Here is a 20,700-nt window from a genome sequence, read left to right as displayed (position 1 = left end):
TTAATGTAATACAACCATAATTAAGAAGGGTTTTGGGTATATAGAATGTGAGGGAGTAGTCCTTCTGGGCTCTGTCCTACTCAGATTTTTATCGAAATATGGTGTTCAATTCAATTTTAGGAAGAAAATTGAGAAAGAAGAATGGAAAGGGAAATGTCCAGAATGTCTAAGACCTCAATGCTATACCATGAGATGATGGATCAAAGAATAAGATGTGTTTAATCTGGAGAAGAAAAGCCTTATTGGAAAGATTATTGCTCTCTTCAAATATTTTAAAGGCTGTCATATGGAAGTGAATTAGCCTGTATGACTCTAGTGGGAAGATAGTAGCAACAAACAGAGATTAAGAAATAAAATTACATTCAAGGTAAGGATTTTTTTATTATCGAGAGCCATTGAAAAGTGGAACAAATTGTTTTAGGATAAAATAGGCTTCCCATGACTAATATGTTTAAACAGAGGCTGAATGACAACTTGTTGAAAATATTTTAATAGGTATTCTTATACAAATCAGAGTTAGAGTAGATGGTTCTGAGTTCCTTCCTGTCTTTGAGATTTTGTGACTCTTGTTTCTGTGATGAGGTGATTTCTAAAAACCCCTTCCAAATTCTAAACTCATGATTCTTTCTTCTAAAAACATAAACAATAAGAAGTTGTTAATTTTATTAATGATGTGAATAAAAGCATGAATGGTATCATTATTAAAATTGTTTGCCTACACAAAATTCATATGAAATTGGGAGGGATAGTTGGCATTAGACTTCAAGAAAATCTTGACAACTTAGAACGATTGACTCCAAAATTAAATCTGGGCAATGAAGCAAAGTACAGAAGCCAGTAGAAACAATGGACTTCTTTTATCTTACTTGCTTAGATCAGAGACCCAATTTGACTTTCTCTTTACAGTAAAAAGTAGCAAATTATATGTTCCTTTGAATAAATCCCTTGGGACCAGTTAGGTTGTACAGTGGATAGAGTGTCAGGCCTGAATTCAGGAATACTTATCTTCCTGACTTCAAATTTGGCCTCATATACTAGCTGTGTGACTCTGGGAAAGTCACTTACCCCTATTTACCTCAATATTCTCATCTGCAAAATGAATCGAAGAAGAAAATGGCAAACTACTCCAGTATTTCAGCCAAAAAAAAACTAAAATTAAAACTAAATGGAGTCATGAAAACTGAATGAGTCAGGACTGAAAAACAGCTTAATATGAACAGCTTAATAAAGTCAATTAGATTAACTTCTTGGCTGACTGATTAACAATCAATATTCATCAATATTCAGTCATTAAGATCACCTAAAAGGAGGATTCAATTGCACTGAAATCAATTCAGAAACAAAGCCTGTATTAGAAATATAATATACATCTACATTTATATATATATATATACATGCATGTGTATATATATATATATATATACATATCTAAATATATAGGCATATATGTATATATGTATACTTGCACAATACAGTTAAAACATTCCTTCTGGCCATCTCAGTGGCATGCCATGCCAGTGAATATAAGTCCTTTGACCTCTTAGTTTCTCCTCAGGCAACTCAATAACAGTAGAAAAATATAGAGAATTTGCTAGGTTAAATCATCAGTAATGGAATTTCCATGGGATTCTATGTCCATGAATCCACAGGTCTAAAACAAAGAAGAAAAATAAACATGTTCCTTCCAAGAGCTACATTTCACAGCAGAATATGAATAACCTTCAAAAGGACTCATCTTATAAAAAACTGCTCCTTGGGGGAAGGGATCATTCTCATTTTTCTGCTTAAATCCCTAGAACTAGGTACACAATATGCTTATTAAATACCTCTTAAATGATCAAGTTATCTATTATTTGTCACTCCATTTCTCCAGCAGAAGCACTAACAAAATGATCTAAATGTCAGTATTCTTCCTACCCTAACTATATCTAAATACTGACTATGAAAAGTAAAATTGCCACCCTCCAGGTATCTTTGAGTCTTTAAGTTTCTCCTGATGCTCTTAACAGCCAACCATTGCAATAAAATACCTCTTGGCTAAGGGACTTGAGTCCTTATCCAACATTGAGACATAAGGCTTAGAAACTATTAGAAAATATCTATAGCACCGCTTTTTATGGCCCATCCATTGGGGAATGTTTAAACAAGCTGTGACATATGCTTGCAATGGAATATTATTATGCTATAAGAAATGACAAGCAGGATGATTTTAGAAAAACCTTGCAAGGCTTGCATGAACTGATGCATAGTGAAGTGAACAGAATCAGGAAAACTTTACACACAGTAACAGTAATACTGTTTGAGGAAGAACTGTGAATGACTTAGCTATTCTGAGAAATACATGATCCAAGAAAATTCCAAAGGACTAATGATGAAGCACACCATCCACTGTTATTGAGATATGAGAAAGAACTGATATTAGAATGCAGACTGAAGCATGCTATTTTTTTCACCTTTCTTTCACTTTTTTCTTTTATTCAAGTCTTCTTGTTTAAAAGTGACTAATATGGAAATGTTTTACATAAAAAATTGTTAGCCCTCCTATTTGCTGAATTCCCATCCTACCACAAATAGGGAAAAAGATGAAAAGCTGAAATATTTTTGCATGGGATGGCTGCAACCACAATAAATGGGCAAGTCTGTATTTTATTAGGATCCAAACTGAAGTCTTCTATTGAAGACAATGTGCTTGGGAAAACTTTTAAGAATAAATCATGGAGGCCTTTTGGCCACAATATTTTATATTTTCCACAGTGACTCATAGTTACAAAACCCATTAACCCATAATGAGGAGTTCCTGGTATTATTGGCACTCATGAAAAAACACAAACAGCTTTATTGCACTGGGAAGGAATTGAATAGTGTGTTTTTGCTTGGAAAATCAACAGGTATGTTCAATCAAAAACAAATATAACCTTTAAAATAAGGTATCTTAAAAAAACATAAGTTAAACTAATTTTTGAATAAAAACAACAAAGAAGAGAATCTACAGAAAAAATGTGCTGGCACTATAGAATGAGCCTTGGACTTCCCTTGGCCTCTCCTCATGCTGGTTAATTTGGCCAAGAGTGGGCACAACCATTGTCACAGGCTGTCCAGACAGAACTGCCAAGAAGAGTCTGAGCAGATGGACTGAGGAATTGGTATTTGTCAATACCAATGATGAAATCGAAATTGGATTCTCTTCTATTTCACAAATTGTGAGTAATGTTTCAAGGTGCCAGGAAAATGTCCCATTACACGGACTCAAGCTCTTAGGAATGAATTAAATGGTCACAATCACAAAGACATAAGGTCTCTATTCATCCAGGTCCTAATGGAGTCCTCCATCTGCTCAGATAGATAGCATTGATTTCCAAGGCAAGACGTGGAAAAATCTTAAGCTAAAAGAAAAATAATTATTATTATAAGTAACATTTATATAGCACGTTAAGTTTTTTAAAAGGGCTTTCTATGAACTCATTTAATCTTTACAACAATACAGTGAAGGAGATGCTAATATTTCCATATTATAAGATGAAAAAACTGAGACACCCAGAGTTGAATGAATCACTCAAGTTCACATAGCTAATGGACAATTCAAGCAGGATTTCCTGAGTCCTACATTCTATCAGTGCATCTAGCTGCCATTGACCCACGGATCCAAATTCTTCCCTCCACCCCAACTAATTGAGCTGTTTTAAGTGTAGGGCAAACTAGTCCAAAGCCAGATTGCCCGGGGAAAAAAAGCCAAGACATTTCCTATCAAAGGGTGGTGGGACACTTCCATAGCACATCTCATTTCTCTGGAGCCATCTTAGCTATGGTGTCAAGCTTACACCCAGCTCCTGCTGGCTTCTCTAGCTACTTTAGCATGCACCTTCCTGTCATTCTATGTGCCCAGTCTTAGCTTCCCATCTGCAACCTTCCTTGCCCATCCTATTTATTTCAATCAACCAAGAAGCCCTTCTTAAATACGCACATTAAATACGCAGCATTATACTATGTTCTGGGGTGCCAGAGAAAAAGTGAATTGGTCAATAGCTCCAGTAATAAAGGAATCGATCTTCTATTGATGGAGTCTTAATCAAGACTACTACGATGGGCTATCTGACCAGTCCTGGTGCCATTTTCTGTCTGAGTTTCCTGATCTTGGTGCTTATCTGTCTAACTAATCTCTCAGTCTAATCATCCTCTGCAAATATTTGTTACCGACACCTGCCAGTCTGACTTACCTGGCTCTCAACCCCACCCTGGGTCATACTCTTAGAAAATCAGTTAAACATTAATCTAGACTGTTGGCAGCATTCTGTTTCTAGGGAATGGTAAAGACAAAAGCATCTCTAAGAACAAACACATCTGGAGATGACTACCAATTCCACTAACTAACCAGCATGCAGAGAGTACTTAAAGTTTCCAAGGATACAAAGACAAAATGGTGAACTGTCCCTGATCTCAAGACACTTACATTTTATTGGGGTTAAAGATAAAATGTAGAAACACATAATATTATTTTCCTTTTAGATCTTATTTTTCTTGTGCAGTATGATAATTGTGGAATATGTATAGAAGAATTGCATATGTTTGACATATATTGGATTACTTGCCTTTTAGGAGATAGGGGAAAGGAAGGAGAAAAAAAATTTGGGACACAAGGTTTTGATTTTGTCTCTTATATAAAGGATGGATTGGAATAATGGAATGCCTGAAATTTAGTGAACCCAATTAGAAGATGTACAACAATTTAGATAAAAGATGATGAGGATTTCAGTTAGGGTAGTGGGAGTCTCTCTGTAAATGGAGAAGAGGTAGAAGGTAAGGAGAAAGATGATGGAGCTAGGGCCATTTCTCCATGCTACCTTACACTAGAACATCTCACTTCTTCTTTTCCTCTCTCTTCATTGCTTTTGTACATCTAAACACCATTTCCCCTTCTCCCAAATCCTAATATTGGCTAATAAGTGTGAGTAATTTTAAGGCAAAGGAAGTGAAATATTTTGAAATAAGTGTCATCAACCACTAAGGCTCTTGAAAGTCATTTCAGCATCTCCATGAGTCTTATCCACCTATTTCATTTTTAATCCATTCAACCTGCTTATCATTGAATATTGGAATTAAAAGTATATAAATAGAAATACTCATTTCTTATTAATAGGCAATTCAAGACTAGAAGAATTTTAGAGCTCACCTGTTCTAAATTCCTAGATCTTAATGCTTTTCATTTATAGCTAATGATCAATACTGCAACAATCTATACATATAAAAATGTTGTTTTCCATATGATTAGAGTAATACACCTTTATGCAGGAGATCCCAGATCCATCTGATTATTTAAAAATTGTAACAATATTGTTTTCTATTATTTCTCATTCAACTGCATTATTTTCAAGCCACACTTGTCACATAGTAGATCTTGATGGGCCAATTGAAATACAAGCCTCTATTTAACATAGTGTTTTTAAGAGAAAGTTACTCAAAGGTACAATCTTAAAAACTTTTGGAACATAGCATGCTTTCCAAATGCTTAGGAGAGTATGCTGAGTCCTAATTAATCAAACATACAGCTGTGACTGGGCCTTAGCCTAGAGCATTTTTTAAATCATTTTTTACTTTATTTTTTTAAATCAAGAAATCAAGTGGTCTCAATTGAACTAATTCTTTCACTTTGAGTACTATGATTTCAGACCTACACCACCACCAGAATCCATCCCATGATTTCATCAATATAATACTCCACTCACAAGCACAAATTAAAAGCTTTCTGGAAATGGCCTTTAAAGGATTTGTTTCCTTAAATTGCATATGCTATTAATAGCACCTAGAATTTGCATTTTTTATTAGAAGTATATGGTAAGTATTTAATAAATGCCATTGATTTGGATTGACAACTTAAGGATTCTTTTTTAGGTACCATAATATAAATGAGTATATTATTCTAATTCCAATTCCTTGAAGGAAAATACTATCTTACTTTTATACTGGTATTCCTAGTGATTAAGAGAGAACACAAAGTAAGTGCCTAATAAATGCTTTTTCATTCATTTTTTGACTAAAAAAACCCCATGCATGTATTAAACACTAGAATTTGTAGATGTGATTTTTCTCCTTAAGGGCTCAAATATAATGACCCTTGAGTCTCATTTTGGTTGACAGTTGTAAAAAAAAAAATTCCTAATTGAGTCAGTTTTTTGAAAAAATACTTGAATTGCAATACATCAATGTAATAGATGTTCTCTTCTGCTTCTAGTCCCTATGATGGAAGAAAATTGCAGAATATTGAGTACCATAGAATGAGACAAGACTTCTAGCATTATCTTTATTTTCTATTGGGCAATTCAACACAACTACTAAAAGTTAACTCCTTAACTTTTTTAAATTACTCAGTTGCTAGAATGTCCTTAAATTTCACATCATATGCATGGTGAAGTTAGACCAAGAAAAGTGAGTTGAAATTGTTTTTGATCAATGGCTACTGCTTGAAGTATATTTTCTTTTTTTTCCTTTTTATTATTTTTTATAGCTTTTTATTTACAAGTTATATGCATGGGTAATTTTACAGCATTAACAATTGTCAAACCTTTTGTTCCAATTTTTCCCCTCCTTCCCCCATCCCCTCCCTCAGATGGCAGGTTGACCAATACATGTTAAATATGTTAAAGTATAAATTAAATACAATATAAGTATACATGTCTAAACAGTTATTTTGCTGTACAAAAAAAAAAATCAGACCTTGAAATATTGTACAATTAGCCTATGAAGGAAATCAAAAATGCAGGTGGGCAAAAATAGAGGGATTGGGAATTCTATGTAATGGTTCTTAGTCATCTCCCAGAGTTCTTTCGCTGGGTGTAGCTGGTTCAGTTCATTACTGCTCTATTGGAACTGATTTGGTTCATCTCATTGCTGAGGATGGCCAGGTCCATCAGAATTGATCATAACATAGTATTATTGTTGAAGTATATAATGATCTCCTGGTCCTGCTCATTTCAATCAGCATCAGTTCATGTAAGTCTCTCCAGGCCTCTCTGTATTCATCCTGCTGGACATTTCTTACAGAATAATAATATTCCATAATATTCAAATACCACAATTTATTCAGTCATTCCCCAATTGATGGGCATCCGCTCAGTTTCCTGTTTCTGGCCACTACAAAGAGGGCTGCCACAAACATTCTTGCACATACAGGTCCCTTTCCCTTCTTTATGATCTCTTTGGGATATAAGCCCAGTAGTAACACTGCTGCGTCAAAGGGTAGGCACTGTTTGATAACTTTTTGAGCATAATTCTTGAAGTATATTTTCAAACTGGTTCATTCTGAGCAGGTTGGGGCAGAGATGATAATATCTCAAGGGCTGATGCTATCAGATAAAAAGTCAAGTGTATCTGTCAACATCATTTCTGGATTTTGAGTCCCCCAGATAAGGTAAAGTTGCCCTGCCACTCAGCAGATCCATGCTTCCCCACCCATCATCTTGTGGGCTGTCTGATACTTGGGCAAGGCTGAGAACTCACTAACTCTTCCAACAACCCCTTGGAGAGTTGGAAGCTGTCAAGAGTTAAATGTGCCTGATATACATTCCTCTTAGGAGCTCTTTCTATGATAATAATAATATAGCTTTAGTATCAGAGAAAAGTAGAAAGGAAATCAGTCAATCAATAATCATTAAGTGCATACTATGTGCTAGGCACTGTGCAAATCATTCATTTATTCATTAATTTCTTTGTAAAATAAATGACTTGGACCAAATGATCTTCAACATCCCTTTCAGATCTAAATCTATAATCCTACAATTCTTTGGTCATTTTTTTTTGATGAATAGATATCAGGTGCCTCTTAATGAACTGAGTACTATACTAAATGCTAAGGGAGACAAAAAATATGGATAAATGATACACCTCACCTTAAACTTTGAGACATACAAAAACATAAGTAGGATGCTAAGAAGGAAAAAAAAACACAATAAATTTGGAGCTAGATAACCTGGGTTCAAATCTCACCTCTAACATAATTTTTATATCATTTTGAGCAAGTCTCCTCTCTGAATTTGTTTCTTTAAAATGAGTGGATTGAACCAGGTAATCTATTAAGTTTCTTTCCAGTTAACTCCTATAAAGGCCGATAAGCAAAGCAAGGTAGCTGATGTGTTTAGAGGAGGAAAGCTCTGATTATAAGATCAGGGCCTTGAATGATGGCATTAAGCTAGGTCCTCAAGAATGAGTACAATTTTGTAGGGAAGGGTGGGTAGGGAAGAGCATTCTTAGTATAATAAGAGCAAAATAATAAAAGTGTCAAAGGCAAGCTTATCCTTACAAGGACAGGTAATTGGTCTGGAATTTATTAATAAGGACTTGAAATTCATGTGGCAAGGGTGATCGAAAGAATGGAAAATTAATACAATAATTAATGATGCTTAATGACATTATATATTAGTGGTAAATGAAAGAAGACAAAGTGAATTCTGAATTTCTGAATGTGAATAGGATAAAAATAAGTAGAAATATATCAGTCAGGTAAAAGAGCTATTTTAAAAGGAAGATAAAAGGTGGTGATTGTTGGTGACTGGGAAGGGGATAAGGTAGGGTTTAAGGGCATATTCAGTTTGAAGTCCACAAGACATATAGGTAGAAGTACTAAAAATGTTTATTAAGAAATTGGGATCGAGGATCCTAAAGCTTGAAAAAGAACCACCATGATAAGGGTGGTATTCCACTGTGGGAGTAGATAAAGTTATCAAATGAAATAGAGAGGAGCGGGTCAAGGACAAAACTCAAGGTGGTAGCCAACTTAAGTTGGAAGATAATGATGAGGAAGCAAAAAAAGAAGGAAAGAGGCTATCAGAGAAAGATAGACCCAAGTGAGTAAAGCCACAGAAACAATGTCGGCCTTCTTAGTGCTCCTCAAACAGAGCCTTCCATCTTCTTACTCAGTGCTTTCTAATTGGCTGTACAATCATGCTTGGAATATCCTTCTTTACCTGCAGTCTGGTCTTCAAGATTGATGTCAAATATCACCTCTTGTGAGAGACATTTCCCAATCTCCTCCTCCTCTTCCTTAATACTAGTGCCTTTCCTTGACATTATTTTCCAATAATATTCAATGAAGTTTGTATATAAATAGTATTTTCATGTTCATTTTCCCTATCCTTCACCAGCAGGTGAGCATCTTAAAGGCAGAGTAGCCTTTCTAAGTATTTCCAGTGCTAAGGACTGTGACTAGCATAAAGCAAGTTCCTAATAAATGCTTTTTGACTGGCTGAGAAGCTAAGGAAGGCAGGAATTCTGAAAAAGGGGGAGCTGGTCAGTGTTCAACTATGTTCACATTTTTCTTTGGAAATCAAAGGGATAAGAAGTGTCTCAGCCTCAAGTTCTATTTCCTGCACTACTATGCCCTCCCATGTTCCTTTCCCGTACTGGTTTTTTTGACTAGGTAAGATAGATCATTCTTTGTCGCATTTCTTACATAACCTTAATCACTCAATACAAGTTGGTTCAGTCAGATTGAGACCTCTTAAAAATTTTAGCTTGGAAAGGCCACGGTCTCCCACTGCATCCAGGGCCATCTCCAGTCATCCTGATCTGTATCTGGCCACTGGACCCAGATGGCTCTTGAAGGCTCTTGCATAGCCTTCACTCACTTGAATTCATTTACATGTCATGGCATCCCTTCCCTGTCATGGTGCTCTTCAAGAATTCCTAAATAATTATGGGTTTTAAAATAGAATTGTGTTTTACCCAAAAGACAAAGTGACATCAGCTGCCTTCCTGGGCTTTACAAACCTAACATTCCCAACCCACAAACAGCAGACCTTATTTGCTTGCCATTACCTCTTGATTTCCTCTTGTTAAGCAGAGATTGGCAGAGAATAATCAAAGTGAAGAGGAGGACACTGAGGATCCCGATGCAGCACACGAGTACAGCGTACATGTAGAGATCTGAAAAGACAGCACAAAGGGGTCATGAGGAGGTCTCAGGAGACCAAGTAATACCATCTCCCAGTGAGGGAAACCTCAACTTCAAAGGCTCCTAATGAAACATCAAAAAGAGTGAGTGTGTGTATCATTGTATGTGTATACATGTGAACATGTATTTTATTTACATATTTGTACACAAATATCTTAGCTTTAACTTTACACAGAGTGCACATATACATGTGCAACATATATGTATATATTTACCACATATGTATATATTGTGTACATAAATACACAGAGATATTATATATTTGAAACCAAAAGACTACCAAAAGATTTTTAGGATATCAATGTGTATCTTTTTATGATGTTTATGTATATATGTGTATATATGTGTATGAAATATCTAGGGTGATTTTAAATACATGACATATCTCTTTGTGTGTGTGTATATATGTGTGTGTGTGTATATACTACATATATATACAACATACAATATATAAATATATATTCCTGATAATTATATAGTTATATATAATTAAAATAAGGTTATATTATTTGTAGATGAAATATTGTTGTTTAGTTAATTAGTTATATCCTAATCTTTGGGACCTCATTTGGAGTTTTCTTGGTAGAGATATAGGAATGGTTTGCCACCTTTTTCTTAGTTTTTTAATGAGGAAACAGAATTATGTGCTTTGCCCAGGTTTACACAGTTAGTAAATGTCTGAAGCCACATTGGAACTCATGTCTTCCTGATTCCAGGCCTGGAGTTAGCATTACAAGGTATTATTATCCCAAAAATTAAGAAACGGGTTTAGAGAGACAAAGAAGTATGCTCTTGGGGAATCATTCCATAAGTTCCAGAGGCAGTTTGGTTTCTCCTGCTTTCAACTCCAGTATAACACCTCCAATACCTCAAAAAATAAACTATTTATTAAAAAATAAACACCTTAAAACACATAACCCTGAACTATTTGTGTAGACCCCTTCTCCCCGCCCCTCTCTTCCTTCTCTTTCTCTTTCCCTCTCCCCTCTCTCTTTCTTTTTCTCTCTTTCTCTCCCCCCTTTTATTCACTCTGTCTCTATTTCTCTGTGTCTCTGTTCTCTGTCTCTGTCTGCCTCTGTCCTGTTATTGACAGGACTGATCAAAAAGTTAAAACGGAGATGTGATAGCACAGGAATGTTTTGTGACCTCATTGCAACCCAAAGCTGAGAAATAGTTGAAATCTGTAACCCCGCAGGGCAGTGCCACAAAATACAACTTGGGAGTATCATAAGAATGGGCTAGTGATGAAGGACAGAGAGAAGAACTGGAGCCTCTAAGCACAGTCCTAATGAGCAAAATATAACTAGGAAAGGGTTAGGAAAGGGTCTAGAAGCACATGGGAGCCTCTTACCTGCTGAAGTCATTCAAGGCAATATGCAAATGATGGGCATAACATCTTGATGAAATAAACGTCCAAGAAATTCCTCTTAGTGACTGTCTGCTGGTAAGTTAGGGATATATTGTGGATACCAAAGGATCATGGAGGCTCTGAGTTTGGTCTAGCTTTTGCTTGGAGGGAGAGAGAACCTAATCTGGGTAGAGCAAAAAAGGATAAAGGCTACCTCTAAAGCCGAACTATTTTTAGCATTTTAGGATCATAAATCTAGATTCACAAAAGACCTTGAGGAACATCTGCTACCATTTCCTCATTTTATATATATGAGGAAACTGAAAACTGGAGAGCTGCCTCAATCTAGGGGTCTGCCCAAAGGCACACAAAGTCGCAAAGGCAAGAACATATCCGTTTTCTTGTACTCTTGCCTTCCATTATATTACTTAAGGTAAAAGGATCACAAGAGCTAGATATGGGAAAGACATCAGAGGTCACGTAGTCCAAAACTCTCATTTGACCAGTGAGGAGAATGAAACTTATTAACTTTTCCGTTTCTGTGATTCTGGTTACATGGGAATCCTCATATTACCTATGGAGATGTTTGCTCCCTTTTCAAGGGTAAGGCGAAGGAGCTAAACCCTAGCTTTGCTGGCCTAGGTAAGTAATGGCAGTCAGTCCTTCCTTTGTTCTAAAAAAATATGATTTGATAAAGTTAAAAGCAAACCTCTACAAAGCTGGTTCAATTCGTCCAAGTAACTGGGATTTCCTGACTAAGGAAGGCCAAATAGACAATCTGATGTCATTGTCCCCCATTTCAACCAGTTGTTTTGGAACCATGTAGACAAAGCCAATGTGTATAGATTGTAAGGGGAAATTCAGTACCCTAGGGCCAGGAAGGAACTGGTAACAGTGAACACAAGAGGAAACTGATTCAGCCACCATATTATAAAACAGTATGCTGGTAGAGGAAGGCAAAGGGGGGGTAGGGAATCTTTACCCCGTTGCCCAGAACAACCATTGTTGGACAACAGAATTATTCTCCCCTCTTGCTGCCAACCAATTCCCCTAAAACAGTTCATCTCTTTTGGAGCAGAATATAGCTAAGCTATTGTCACTATGCCCAGACTATAGAAGATGGGCCCATTAATCAGAGAACATTCATAGAAAGTGCTCTGGGGTTCAGCCGTAAGTTCTGGCTCTGTTTCCTAGCTGGGGCAATTTTTTGTTTCAGGGACAAAGTCAGAAATCAAACAATTGTCCCACCCACCACCACCCCAGTAGTAGATTTCGGTATGGGATAGGGGAAAGAACACTGAATTTGAAGTCTGAAGACCTGAATTCAGCAATTCTTAGAGCTTAGACCTTACCACAAAAGCATTTAATTTTTATGGGCCTCAATTTCTAATCTTCAAGATGGGAATGCATTTATTGTACCTTCATGATGCCATTATGAATATCAGATAAGCTAATTCATGTGAAATGCCCTAAAAACCTGTGAAGGGTTATACCAATATAAATTGCTACTATAAATAGCATTAGAATAGTAATATTCTGATATTATTATTATCCACCCTTTAGTCTTAACCTTTGTTCTCTTGTATGACACCTATGGGATTTAGTAAGATACCTGAACTTCCAAACCAACAAGGCCACAGAGTTGTCTGAGCGGCATTGCCTTTCACTAGCCAGACAGCCAGTTTAAATGGAAATTTGTAGTTAAACTCATTTTGGAATTAACTTTAAAGAATATTACATTGGCCATCATACCAATAATTCTTTCTCCTTCTCTATTCTTACCCCCACACCCCAATGCTCAGTACCTTGTTATTTATTCATTGACTCCACTTACTACCCTGTCCTTTGTCATTAATTTTCAAAGGGCACAAATGTAATTTTAAAACACAATTGCAAACAGCCATGCAGAAAATATCCACCCATCACCTCCTCACTGGCCTCCCTGAAGCAGATGTTGGGCCTAGAAATTTTGTATATGGATTCATGCATGAATGGCAGAAGGGCAAGGTGATAGGACCCCAGCCCCATTTCATTCCAACAGAGATGAAGTGCTTTAGGAAAATTAGTGGCAGTAGGAAGGGAGGGGATCTCTGCTGCCCAGCAATGTTTGTTCTAGAATAAGGGGCAAAGATTTCTTCCCTCAGGATTGCTTTATAACATGGTGACCCAAACATTCTTGAAACCAAAGGGCAGTAGCCCAGTTTCTAACCACTTGCATAAGCCAACTTGGAAAGATTGAGAGAGAGGGTTTTGTTGTCACTCAGGAATGAGAATTCCAACAATGTGGCCTTCATATAGAAAATGCCAATAGCTTACATTTCAAATTTAAAAATGGATAACATGGATGCTTGGATGAGCTCCATGTATATCAATGAATAGATCCATGTCTCTCAGATGTCTTATCTAGCTTGTAATATCACCTCTCTCAGGGTAAAATATCTGAGAAGTATCCCAAAGGATTCCGACATTTCACCAACAAAAAAAGTCTAACAAAGCTCTCTCTGTGCTAGAAGCCCACATCCAGGTGAATTAAACCCCACAAAAAGAGAAAGAGAGATATCCATCAACAGCCTTCAGTCTTCCCATACAAGGACAAAAGGGCAAAGGGGCCCTACATCAGTACAGTTAATATCGCAACAATTTTCCTAAGAGTTTTAAAGTAATAGAAATGAGTTGCTATTGTACAAGTTTTAATTAGCCAGAATTTTGAAAATACTGATTTTGAAATATTAAGCAATAAATACACATTTGATTTTTTTTGTGTGTCTGTGAAAGGCTCTTAACTCTTATTGACATTGATTCTCTTTGTAGAGAATAGAACATAAGGATGGATAGAAATTGTGGTAAAAGTGATCTATAGGTTAATATAATATTATCAACTAGGTGATATAGTGCTGGGGGCCTGGAGTCAGAAACAATTGAGTAAAAATCCAACTTTGCACCCTTACTGTGTAACCCTGGACAAATCACTTAAGCTCTGTCTGCTTTAGCTTCCTCAACTATAAAATGGGAATAATAACACCTCCCAGAATTGTTGAGTATTAAGTGGTATAATTAAAAAGTTCTTGGCACATAGTAGTTGCTTAATGTTTTTCCTTTCTTCTTTATCAGAGTTCAATATAAGCTTTACTTGGTTTAGCTGTAATTATATTGCCTTACAGAGATAAAACTAGATCTGTATTGATCTGTATTTTCATTGATATAGGGAACTCCCAGGTGATAATACTTTCTCTATTGGGGAAGGTGGCACTTTCTAGTCTTAGAGAACTGATTAGAACTCTGAGAGATTAAATGTTTTGGGCAATGTCACCCAGCGAATGTGTGTCAGAAGTGAGCAGGGTGGTGACAATGAGTAGACCTTTGCTTAGGAAAATCACTGTAGTGGCTATGTGGAAATTGGATTGTAATGATGAGAAGCTGAGAGAGAAATCAACAAGGAGGATATTGCTGTTGTCTAGGTGACTAGGAACATAGAATCTGACTCCCTCCCCATTTACTAAAGAATATATAGTGACTGAAAAGCAAGGAAGTTTTGGAGCACATGATAGCAATTAATAGCAATTAAATAGCAAAAAAATAGATCCAATAAGGGATTATTGAAGAAATTTGTTGAACAATTAGTAGAATGAATGATCTTTCTTTAGCTCTGAGGAATAGTGCTTTCTATGTTTTGTATGACTTCAGATGTGTACAGTTGATATTCAATTGCCTTCTCAATGGTTGAGAGAGGGGCAAAAGGGAAAAAGAGAATTTGAAACTTAACTATTTAAAAAATGAAGGCTAAAAGCAAACAAACAAACAATGGGAAGAAAAGGAATATTGTTTTGACAGCTGTATGGAGAATGGTTTGAAATGGGAACTTGAGGCAGGGATACCGATCAGGAGATCAGGACATTATTGGAGGTGTCCAGATGAAAAGGTATGAGGGGCTAAATTAGGATTCATCAATGTGAATGGAAAATGGAACAAGGAAACAAAAGATATTATGGAATTAGATTTGGAAAGATTTAGTAATCAAATGCAGGGAGGAGAAAGAGATGACTCCAAGGTGGTGCACCTTGATGACTGGAATAATTGTGACATCCTCAACAAAAACAGGGAAGGTTAAGTATGGGGGAAAGGATAAGTTTTCTTTTGTATATGTTGGGTTTGAAATGCCAGTGCGACAACTAGTTGGAAATTTCTAATAAGTAGTTAATGAGGTGAGGCTAGAGCTCAGAAGTACATGAATGATAAATTATTTTTAGTCATGTCCAACTTTTTGTGATCTTATTTGGAGTTTTTCTTGAGAAATATGTTGAAATGAGGTTCGCTATTTCCTTCTCCAACTCATTTTACAGATAGGTAAACTGAAGTAAATATGATTAAATGACTTGCCCAAGATCACACAGCTAGAGAAAATCTGAGACAAGATTTAAACTCAGATCTTTCTTGCTTTAAAGGTAGGCCTCTCTTCATTGTGCAACCTAGAAGCCAAGTATTATATAAATGCTATCTCATCACCACATCATTATTATTGTCATCTCTAAGTTTGAAACACATTACTTCACACCATCTGAGTATTGCCATTTAAATATATAAGAGACAAAGGGGAAAATAAATATGGTTGCCATAGTAAAAATGAAAACTTAGGTTTGTGACTCCCTATCTTATACATGATCAATGACATTTGATTGTGAGGAAAATATATACTTTACCTTCAAAAAATGCCCAGGTCTCTTTCTTTTTCTCAAAAGTGGAATCATCTGATGCTTTGGGAGAAATAACTGAAAAGGAAAAAAAGATACTTATTTATTTATTTATACACACATATATACACATATCGAACATATATATGGTATAACCAAATGATTTTTATGAAAAAAGAAAATTCACCTTATATGGTGATAAATCTCATATTATATAACAATTTTATGCACTGCAGTTATAATGTACACTGTTAATGCTTACTAATTATAGCACAAATGACAATTTTATTTCATTAGACTGTAACATCTCATTTATCCAGCATCTATGGGCCCAATAAACCAATTGTCTAAATGACTGAAATCTATGTCTCCAAAGCACAATGATTGTGGTTACATTTGTCTTTTCTGGGAGGTGTGGAAAGGACTCATGATTTCATTGGCATAGAGAGGGGTCATAGTGGTCAGAGAAATCCCTTCCACTGCGGTGGATTGGCAGTTCATGTATAACTTATGTAAGACAGTTGCCCAATGCAATGAATGATTAAATAATGCCCATAACTACCTTACCAGGCAGGTATATGAAGCAGGTCTTAAAAACTCAGGCATTCTTGTCTCTCTTGTTTATTTTAACCATTTTAAATTGGCATCACCCAAATGCACGTGTGTGTGTGTATAGTATAATAAACACACTTGTTTTCTTAATGAATTCTGAGACACAATTCAACTCTTTTTTTTTTTTTAAACAACCCAGGGTTAACATAATAAAAATCTATTATCTCTACTATTTAATATCTGACATCCTTAACTTTTATCCTGTCAGCTTCTACTTTTCTTAATGTTATTGACCATGCCTCTAACATCGTCCCCCACTTGATAATTCAAACAATGTTTACTAAGTACCAAGGAAAAGCAAGGTGCTGTGATAAGTAATGGTGATGCAGAGACAGTCCCCAACTTCAAACAACTTATATTTATTGCTCCCTAGAAGCTAAGATACTAGATTTCTGAGTCTGTTAAAATTTTTGTCAGTTGTATGAACTGATGTGGGAAAACATTGTCCACACAATCAATAACATTGTGTGATGATCAGCTATGAATGACTCAGCTCTACCTACCTACACAATGATCCAAGACAAATACAAATATATAAATATAAAAATACAAATGCTATCTCATCACATCAATATCACCATCATTTCTAACTTTGAAACACACTATTTCACACATCTTGAAAGAGTATATGTAGTTTTAGGTTTTAGTTTAAAATAATATTCTAAATTTTGACAGGAAATGTGAAAATCTCACTATTTTTCAGTCCCTCAAACCAAAATTATACATTAAATCCTATTCTCCAAACAACTACCATCTTATTGTGAATAGATGAGAAAACTCACATATATAATAATAATTACATAGTACCGTCTATGTACCAAGCACTTTTTACAAATATTATCTTAATTTGAGCCCTCCAAGAACCCAAGGAAGATAGGTGTTAATATTATTCCCATTTTGCAGATAAGGAAACTGAGGCAGACAGAAATTGAGTAGGATCACAGTTAGTATTTGAAGCTGTATTGAATTCAGGACTTCGTGAAGAATTATCTAGTTGAAAAATGATGAAGCTTGTTCTGCTTGGGTCCCAGAGGGGTGGATGAAAATTACAAAGAGGGAAAATTTTAGCCTAACCAAAAAAAAAAAAAGAATGAGATCTACCCAGAAATGGAACAGATAGAATCAGAGAGCAATGATTTTGTGGTCATGGGGTCTTCAAGCAGAAGTGGGATAACCGCTGGTCACTTGAGGAAGGCAGTGAGAAACCTGCAAGAAACATGGTCTGTAGGCAGTGGCCCTGACCTTGAATCCTAGTTCGGCCATTTATTATCTACATGACCTTGGGCAAGACACTTTGACTCTGAAACTCAGTTTCTTCTCTGTAATATGGGGAGTGGAATTAAACAATCTCTGAGAACATTAAGTTTACAATCCTTCTAATTTTGCAATTGTTCTAAGTAGATTAAGTTAAATAACAACTTGGGGATTCCTAACAGTCTCAGTGGTCTTCACTAACGTGCCTTTTGAAAGTTAAGCACACCATCTTGGGCTCACATAATGTTGTCATAGTGTCCACTTTCAGCCAGATTAATCTTAAGGCAAAGAGAATCATTGTGATTTTCTGCTCCCCCAATTTTAATTCTTTCTATCTCTGAGTACATAGGAAGAAGCTATCCCAAGGTTAGATCCATCCATCCCTTTCATCTTGAGCACCAAGCAACAATAATTTTTCTCCCCTCTGATGTTTGACTTGTGCAGAGGCCTTGTTGAGCATAGAGAAGAAATAACTACAAGAGGTCATATTATGAAGTCATCCAGCTTATGAGTTCTGAGCCTTTAGGGCAGGGGTCCTCAAACTTTTTAAACAGGGGGCCAGTTCACTGTCCCTCAGACTGTTGGAGGCTGGACTATAGTTAAAACAAAACCTTTCATCTGTGGGCCTTTAATTAAAGAAACTTCATAGCCCTGAGTGAGAGGGATAATCGTCCTCAGCTACTGCATCTGGCCGGCGGGATGTAGTTTGAGGACCCCTGCTTTAGGGGATCACTTGTGACCCTCTCTTGCTTTCTGGCTACATAAGAGAACAGCGGATCTGGTCCTCTGGGAAGGAACTCTCGGAAGACATGTGCTCTTCAGCCTGAAAGCTATGACAATATTTGTGCAGGATAAGGCAGAAGCAAGGAGAGGAGCTAATGAAAAGCAGGGCCATGGGGAGAGAGCACACTTCAGTCGTCCAATCATCAAAACTGACATGGAGAGAGGGATTTTCAGTTTGCATAGCCTCAGCTGATCCTTACGACTCAAGGCAGAACAGAGAACCTGCGTTTGGTGTCCTAAGACTGAGGCTGAAATGCGGGGTTTCCCATTTATTACCTGGGTTGATCTTGAGCAATTAACATGACTTTTCTGGGTTGTAGTTTTTTCACCTGTAAAATGAGGGGACTGCACTAAAAATAATCTTCAAGACCCGCTCTCTTATCTCTAAGGCTGAAAGATTAGTAATAATAATCCTAAGTGGCTTTCAGGTAGAACACGAAGGTCTGCAAAGTACCTTCTCTCTGTTATTGGAGGCAGTTAGGTGGCAAATTAGAGCAATGGGCTAGGAGGTGGAAAGAGTTCAATCAGCACTATAAGATACTTACTAGTTCTGTGACCCTAAGTCCTTTATTAACTTCTGTCTGCATATTACCTACCCACTAGGACTGTTGTGAGAATCAAATAAGAAAATATTTGTAAAGCACTCAGCTTTACAAATTGTGCCAAAGGACAACTAGGTGACACAGTGGATAGAGTGTCAGATGTGGAGTCAGAAATACTCATCTTTCTGAGTTCAAATCCAGCCACAGACACCTACCAACTTGCGTGATCTTGGGCAAGTCACTTAACCCTGTTTGCCACAGTTTCCTTATCTGTAAAATGGGCTGGATAAGGAAATGACTTAAAATGACAGCAGCAAACAAAAGTCAAAAAGGGAGGATCAAAAAAGAGTTGGCTATAATTGAAAAACAACGAAACACAGTATAGCAAAGTGCCTGACACACAGAATGTGCATAATAAATGCTTGTTTTCTTCCTTCCTTCCTCTCTTATTTGGTATTCACAACAATCCTGGGAGTTGGGCATTACTATTATCTCCATTTTATAGATCGGAATTGGGCACATGTTTTAAACCCCCAAGGCAGTGCCTGTTGGATAAGAAGGGACAGCTATCATTTGAGATAGACAAGGAAGGAATGAACCCTCTCCAATAAGCAAAGCTCCCCCAACATCTCTCTAAATGTACCTTGTGCAGACAATATAGTAATCTGTGAGATGATGGAAATAGAACTTTAAAAGCTCAAGGAGCTTGGAAGGGGCTGAAGTCAAGGGAAGTGGATAAAATGTTTTGATGGAACACTTTTTCAGACCAAAGGAAAAGTTGCTGAATTTTCAAACCACATAGAAAGCCCTGATAACATTTTCTTACAGTAAAATGCATGGTCCCTAGACCAAGAGGAACTGCAGCCCTAATGGACTCAAGTGAGTCAGGAATTAGAGGCCATGCAGCCTTAGAAACATGATCCAGTGACTGTTGGGTTTCAATTTGCTCTGCTCTACCTTGTAGTACAGTAGCGCTCACTGAAACCTGAATCATAAAGAAGGGGATGAAAACATTTCATCTTCAGCTTGCTAGTGCCATCGGACCCATATAATGACCCTGTGACTCCCTCAGAAACCCATTTGTTTTTCATATTTAAATATTTCCCTTTGTTTCCAACTATTGTGTCTCTCAGCTGCCTTAGATATGCTATAACCCAAATGGTACCTCATCTATAAAATGGGAATAATAATAGCACCTACCTTCCAGGGATGAAATAATAATTATAAAGTGATTTTCACAGTGTTTGGCATACAGTAAGCACTTTATAAATGTATATATAAATATATGTTTATAAATAAGCACTACCATGAATAGATAAAATCATAACAATAAAAAAGGTTTTATCAACTTTAAATCACTAAATAAATATTCTCCATTGTCATTTTTATCTTTAAGGGCTTCTGACCCCTTTTTTTCTTTTTTCAGTTATTTCCCAGAGTGATGTTACCCAGGGTAAATATCATGGTTTGAGCCATGTGGCTCTGTGAGGGAACAATGGGACACATGATTACATCCACTGCTATGACATCAAC

At 36.5% G+C, this 20,700-nt stretch overlaps 1 protein-coding gene and 1 long non-coding RNA gene across 2 annotated transcripts in view; one reads left to right on the top strand and one right to left on the bottom strand.

Moving 5' to 3' along the window:
• The window catches only part of VSTM4 (V-set and transmembrane domain containing 4), a 150,051-nt gene that overhangs the window by 63,318 nt on the left and 66,033 nt on the right, over window positions 1–20,700 (bottom strand). The window contains exons 3-4 of the mRNA XM_051981892.1: window positions 15,986–16,054; window positions 9,805–9,912 (exon numbers count right to left, since the gene is read on the bottom strand). Of these exons, the coding sequence (XP_051837852.1) occupies window positions 9,805–9,912; window positions 15,986–16,054 (177 nt within the window). The remainder of the gene's footprint in view (window positions 1–9,804; window positions 9,913–15,985; window positions 16,055–20,700) is intronic.
• On the top strand, window positions 37–10,024 carry LOC127551814 (uncharacterized). Its single transcript, XR_007951180.1, has 2 exons — window positions 37–367; window positions 9,830–10,024. It is a non-coding gene; the product is annotated as an uncharacterized LOC127551814 (long non-coding RNA).

Source organism: Antechinus flavipes, chromosome 2, assembly GCF_016432865.1.
Source record: "Antechinus flavipes isolate AdamAnt ecotype Samford, QLD, Australia chromosome 2, AdamAnt_v2, whole genome shotgun sequence".
Lineage (NCBI taxonomy): Eukaryota > Metazoa > Chordata > Mammalia > Dasyuromorphia > Dasyuridae > Antechinus > Antechinus flavipes.
The sequence above is the reverse complement of the archived record's forward strand: the minus strand, read 5'-3'. Positions and strand labels throughout refer to the sequence as shown.